The sequence below is a fragment of the Solanum tuberosum genome, unplaced genomic scaffold (assembly GCF_000226075.1).
Source record: "Solanum tuberosum cultivar DM 1-3 516 R44 unplaced genomic scaffold, SolTub_3.0 scf00173, whole genome shotgun sequence".
In the NCBI taxonomy this organism is placed as follows: Eukaryota; Viridiplantae; Streptophyta; class Magnoliopsida; order Solanales; family Solanaceae; genus Solanum; species Solanum tuberosum.
The window spans coordinates 289,600-295,714 of NW_006239104.1; the positions used below are offsets into that span (position 1 = coordinate 289,600).

At 31.0% G+C, this 6,115-nt stretch overlaps 1 protein-coding gene across 1 annotated transcript; it reads right to left on the bottom strand.

Moving 5' to 3' along the window:
- Window positions 1-1,702: 1,702 nt before the first annotated feature.
- LOC102598642 (RING-H2 finger protein ATL51-like) lies at window positions 1,703-3,032 on the bottom strand. Its single transcript, XM_006354531.2, has one exon. It carries the CDS (start codon window positions 2,708-2,710, stop codon window positions 1,790-1,792), a length of 921 nt encoding a protein of 306 aa, XP_006354593.1. The 5' UTR covers window positions 2,711-3,032; the 3' UTR covers window positions 1,703-1,789.
- Between the last annotated feature and the right edge of the window lie 3,083 nt (window positions 3,033-6,115).

Sequence of the window (6,115 nt, forward strand, 5' to 3'; positions counted from 1 at the left end):
GCGTAATTTGTTTAATGTACAAATTGGTACATCTACTTACACGATTTTACAAAGTCGGTCTCTGTACTTACTAAATGTTATACTTAAACACACATACAGTATTTGTTAAAAAAAATATCTATTCTAAATTCCTAGATAGTCCCTCAAAATTGGAATGAATTTTTTAGTGTTTCTATTTTAAATTTAACATATAAAAAAAATTATTAGCGATTGTTTTGGTTCAATTTTTTTTATAATACAATAAAAAAAAGAATAATATGATTTCAGTGGGCTTATGAATTTACATTATTCAAAACAATAATTTTACTTTAAAATCTAATAATAAATTCGATTACATAAATATAATTCATCTGCTTTCGAATTTGTTAGTTTTGATACCCCTCCTACTCGTAGCTTTTTATGGCATATCGAAATGCTTACTACCTATATTAATTTGATAAAACACTTTTTCATGTATCAAAAGGAAAACCTCCCAAGATGAGATTTGGGAACATACCTATCATGGTCTCTTTAATTAATTAATCAATCCTCTTTAATTTTTCAATATAAAGATCTCTAAAAATACAAAAATCGAAAGTAGGGTATGCTTAAATATAGATACACATATAATTAAGATCATCAAGCTTCTAATTCGTAAACACGCACGTTATATAATCGAATAAATATATAATTGGCTGATCACATCTTCAATATGCAAATGTGTTTATCAGAACGTCCTAAAAAATTTGGTGTGTGATATCTAAAGCCTTGAGATTGGATACACATGTATACATTATCTAGTGATATTATATATATTGCCTATCCCCTTAACTAAAAACTTCACAGTCAAGCATGCACTCGAAATGGAATTAGGAAGCACTTTCCTCTTCATGAGCCTTAAGGACTCAAATTTAAATTAGTTGGGATAGTAAATTGTACTATAGATATCAAATAATTAAACCCAAAAAAGAAGAAGTAAAATTAAAGTAAAGATAGAGTTCATCATATATAAGTTAGAAAACGTGAGGCTTCCTAGCTAGACTTAGTAGGCGTTTGGCCATGCGATTTCATCTCATGAGATGATTAAAACTTGTCATTTATCAGGCTTTCTTGGGTCGAAATGGGGTAAGGGAGGTTAGTAGATTAGCTTACCAACTGCACTTATCCCTCTAAATAATCTTGATTAGGTAATCTAAACCTTAATTTAGGAGTTTTGATATCTATAAAGAAAAAGCTACATTGAACTAGTAATCAAATACTTGAAAAAAGAAGAAGAGAGATCGAGATCGTGTTGGTGTTGGTGTTGTCCGGTTTGGATATAGCACATAAATAAGCATTGGTAATTAGTATGAATTATGATGGGGTGATGCTTGTTAATTATATGGTCTAAACCATAAGGGATCATTTGGTTATCCCATCTTTCGGTTGAAATAAATTAGTTCAGAAGTTAAAATCACATGACTATAATTCTGAATAATTTAGTCTGCGAACCAAACGACCCAAATAATATAAGAACATCTCTTACTAGAATACCATAGTGGGGGGATGTTTTTTATGACTCTTGGTGACAAATTTGCTCTTACTAGTCACAATATGAAAGATCTAGCTTGAACAAATATATTTGACATAGTTCTAATAACAAAATTCAAACTCTAACAAGAAAAAAATGTAAATACTCAAGTTACTACTCCACATTTTATCAGATAGTCAGTCACTCCAGAACTGAAGAAAAATCAGACTTCATTAAATTTCATAAGTGTTGGTATACTTCAAGAATTTACAGAGTTTCAACCAAGACTTAAAATATGTTTCAAGAAAATATGAATCTTCCTGTGGAGACAGATCTGTTCATTGAAACAGGATTGCACACAAAAAGATGTTGTCTTGAAAATGCACTTAAAGAGGTTGATCTTCTGAATTCATTTCCAATTCTGTTATTTCCACTGAATTCAGAATTCTCCCCTGAATTGTTCTTTGTTGAAACATCATCATCACAAACAATGGTAACTACAACCTCATCGCGATGTAGTACTCCTTCGTGATCATGATTATGATCCACCACAAAGGTCAAGTCATTTTGTCTTTGAAATTGAAGAGCATTTATGGTCATTGGAGAAGGAATAGGAGGAGGCAATGACGGACGACTACTAGTAGTACTAGGAGCAGGAGGAGATACTACATTAGCTCTACAAAGAGGGCAATTTGGATGAGATTTTAACCAAGTATCAATACAGGGGAGATGAAAAGCATGGCTACATTTAGGCAAAAGCCTAAGATTCTCATCTTCTTGAAACTCACTCAAACAAACAGCACATTCAGTGTCTTCAACCAATCCTTCACCTTTCTTGAACTTACACACTGTGATAGCCTTGATGGTAGACTCATCCAATCCAGCAACAGTAGCAAGTTGCCACTGATCTTGAGGCGTCTCGTTTCGATTAGCTTCCAACTCTGCTGCACCATTTCTGCTCCTCCTCCTCCTACAATACTTAGTAATGATGGTATAGTAACTAACAAGAAGGAATGCACTTGCCAAGATACCGATGATCGCTATGATGAGAGGGGAGAAAGCTGTGGCTGAATCATCTGATGCATCTTCATCATCAGGAGGAGGAGGAGGAGGTAAAAGAAAGTAACACCATTGTGGACAATAAACACTACAAATCCCTTGTGAACAATCTTTATAACTATCATAAGGTGCCCATGGATTAGTATTTCCAATAGATCCCATGTTAAAAAAAAAAAAAAAAAAACTTTGCACTATAAGCCTAACTAGTAGCACTTAGAATCAAGAAAGGTTCCATTTTTCTCAAACAAAGAGAGCAAAAGAAAGAACCCCATCAAGTGTTTTTGCCTTGTTATGCTCTTTTGTTGTTGGGAAGGAGTGTAAACTAAGGGGGCTTAGATGGAAAGGGAAGCAAAGTAGGTGAAGTTGAGGTGTCAATTCAGAATTCAGATTCTTTCAACTTTTGGTAATTCCTTTTTAAGTTCCCTAAGCTCATCTTGTTTCTTTGATTTTCTTGCTTTTAGTATAGACTTGTATTTTTTTAAAATAAGAGATGATTGTTTGTTGAACAATAAGATACAAGTTAGTTGGGGCTCTCAAATTAGGATAAGATATGTGCAGGGCATATACCTCCAAATCAAGAAAATCGATTCACTATTGTTTTGTCCACTAAAGAAAGTCACCCAAATATTACAAAGTCATAATTCATAAATATTCCCTTTAACTTGGCTTCAACTCTGCGCCCTCCAACTTTGAGTGTGTACAAGTAGGCATTTAAACTTGTATAAAATTAAATAAACAGACACATTTGTCCTACGTGGCATCCTCCATAGCAATTTTGTGTCATATGTGGCGTTCTACATTTATTATGTCACGTAGGACGTGTATGTCTACTTGTGCACGCCCAAAGTTAGAGGTATAGATATTAGTTGAAGCCAAGTTACATGACATATTTATGTATTATGTCTATTACAAAACATACAAAATGCTCCAATTCTGATCGATAACTCTAGACTCAGCTTCTAGTGAAAAAACTAAAGTCTTATCTCATAAAATGAAATTCAGCTTTCTACTTATTGCAATTCCAATATATATCTCGAAGGTTCATGAATTAAATTTCATCAATAGTATTTTCATTTTCTCCTATTCATACCCCTCCCGGCCATAAAAGAAAAGAACTAAAAAGGAGGAAACAGTTTAGAAATTTTAATAGAATACATACACATATAGCTTAAAGCACAAGGTACAACACCTATAATGCACATGTATTGTATGACATAGAGAGACATTAGATGTATGTATTATAGTTTGATCTATTTTTGGATCGTGGGTAATTTAGGAAAAAGCAACTAAATATAACCTGAGTTGTAATAAATTGATTGTTAAATCTTGGTTTATATTTCTAAATCTAAGTTTGTTACACCTTCCAAGAGTTTAAGTTGACCAATGAATATTAAAAGAAACCTAACTTGTAGCTAACAAAAGTTGTAATATTTATTTATAAAAATATTATAGATGTTGCTTTCCTAGGCAAAAGAAAAAAAATAGTATCTACTACAGTTCCAAAAGGAAAATAGAAAAGCAAATTGAGATTTAGTCCTTGTATTTGAATAAAATTGTATTAATTAATTGTAATGAAATAGTAATGAATTAACATGATAAGAAATATTAACATTAAGTAATAATAATATATAGCATTAGTTTAATTATCATAAATACATGATAACATTCTCAACAAAGACATATTATATATACTCGTTAAAATTAAATTGATGTAAATATTAAATGCGGATAATAATTGCTTACTTTGGTTTAGCTAGCTTGGCAAATTGTGATCTACATATAAAGTCACGGGTTACCAAATAAAAAATGAATAAAAAGTAACTGTAAAACGAATAAGAAAATATTCTACTATAGTTTTCAACGAATATAATGATTGAAATAAAGATTCTTGAAGACAATGAGAATATTAAGGGGAATAGTTTGCATTTGTAGCTATGTACGGTTTGTTTCTTGCCAGGTCCCTTCTTTCTCTTTTTCCTTTTTCACTTTCAAGCTTTTGAAATTGAAATAAATTTAATAGTGAATCATATATCTTGATAATATTTTTTATATAATAAATAAGGAGTACGCTTTAAAATCGTTCGTCGTGTATTCACTTATGTCTTCAATAGAAAACACACGAGGATAAATTAGAAAACCTCTGATAAAATTCATGTATGTTACTTTAGAACGATCAAAATACACATAAATTAGACAAAACACCAATGTCATATAGAAAAAAATAATCTTACGTGTTCTAGGTATATATACAAGTTACATTTTGGTGTATATAGTCATACATTACAAGTATATATGTTATTTATAAGTTGTACAATTAGAATTTTTATCCTAACACAAGACGTTTTCTTTTTATCCATTAAAATTTTAGTGAGCCAATACTTATACAATTGATAAGAAATATATATATATATACCAATAATTATATTTTAGTGAAGAATTACTAGTATTATTGAAGAATTACTCGTGCACAAGATGTACAAGTCATATTTTTAGTGCGCTAGTACGTAATCATATTATTGCATTACTAATATTTTGTCTTCTCTCGATTTGGGTTTATCAATTTGCAGGTCATATAACGTAACTTAACTATAACCCTTATTTACTAGTACTATGTTATTTGTCGTAGAGTTTGTATTCTAAAGGCATGTATATATATATATGTTGTCACAAGAAAATTGATATGATATGAGAAGCCTTTGTGTTTTCTATCTTTATCTTTATATAAAGTTGGAATTAATTGCAAAATATAGAACTTTACCATAGCGTTAGAATTGATTTCTCAAATGATCACAACAAAAAAAGTAACTCTCTGAAATAATAACTATTTTAGTTGAGTGATCGTATGAAAAATCTGCACCTTAATTCTACTTATTCCTCTTTTCGGAGGTTGACTCGGAAAAATAAAAGGCAATAATCAGTGGCAGATGTATGTTATAGACTATGGGTGCTTAAGCACCCATTGCCTTTTCTGATAAACACCATTATTTGTGTACAACATCTAATAATACATTGACATATATTAATTAAGCACCCACTTTAGATATCAATTTTCAAATTAAAAATAATTGAGCAACCATGATATAAAATTTAGGGATCCGCCACTGGCAATAATAATCATAAATATAAGAATTATTTGCTTAATTAGGTTCATGACATGACAGTCATGCAACTAGTATATACGTAATTCATATTATTTGGACAATGATTTGTTGGTACACCTAATCCTCCATCTAGAAAGTTTATCTAATATTTGTTAATTGAACTTCAAAGTAATTAAATCGTACGTCCTAGATCAATATTCTTGCACGTTTCGTGCATCATTCAGCCAAACAATTGACATCATAATTAATTTGCTTTTTTTTTTAACGTAAGTTGTGATTAGGGTTTTAAAATTACTTTAACTCAACCTACATACGTATAATATGATTAAGTATAAGATCAAATATTATTGATTGGCGAAGGAGCAACAACGTGCAAGACGCATTTGAGACAATATGTCTCTTAACTTGTTTGTTTGGTCAAAAAAAGAAAAAAGACTCCCCCCCCCCCCCCCTCCCCCCCACCACA

Bases quoted from the DNA above. Each gene is read 5' to 3' on its own strand.
- LOC102598642 (XM_006354531.2), bottom strand. From the start codon at position 2,710: ATGGGATCTATTGGAAATACTAATCCATGGGCACCTTATGATAGTTAT.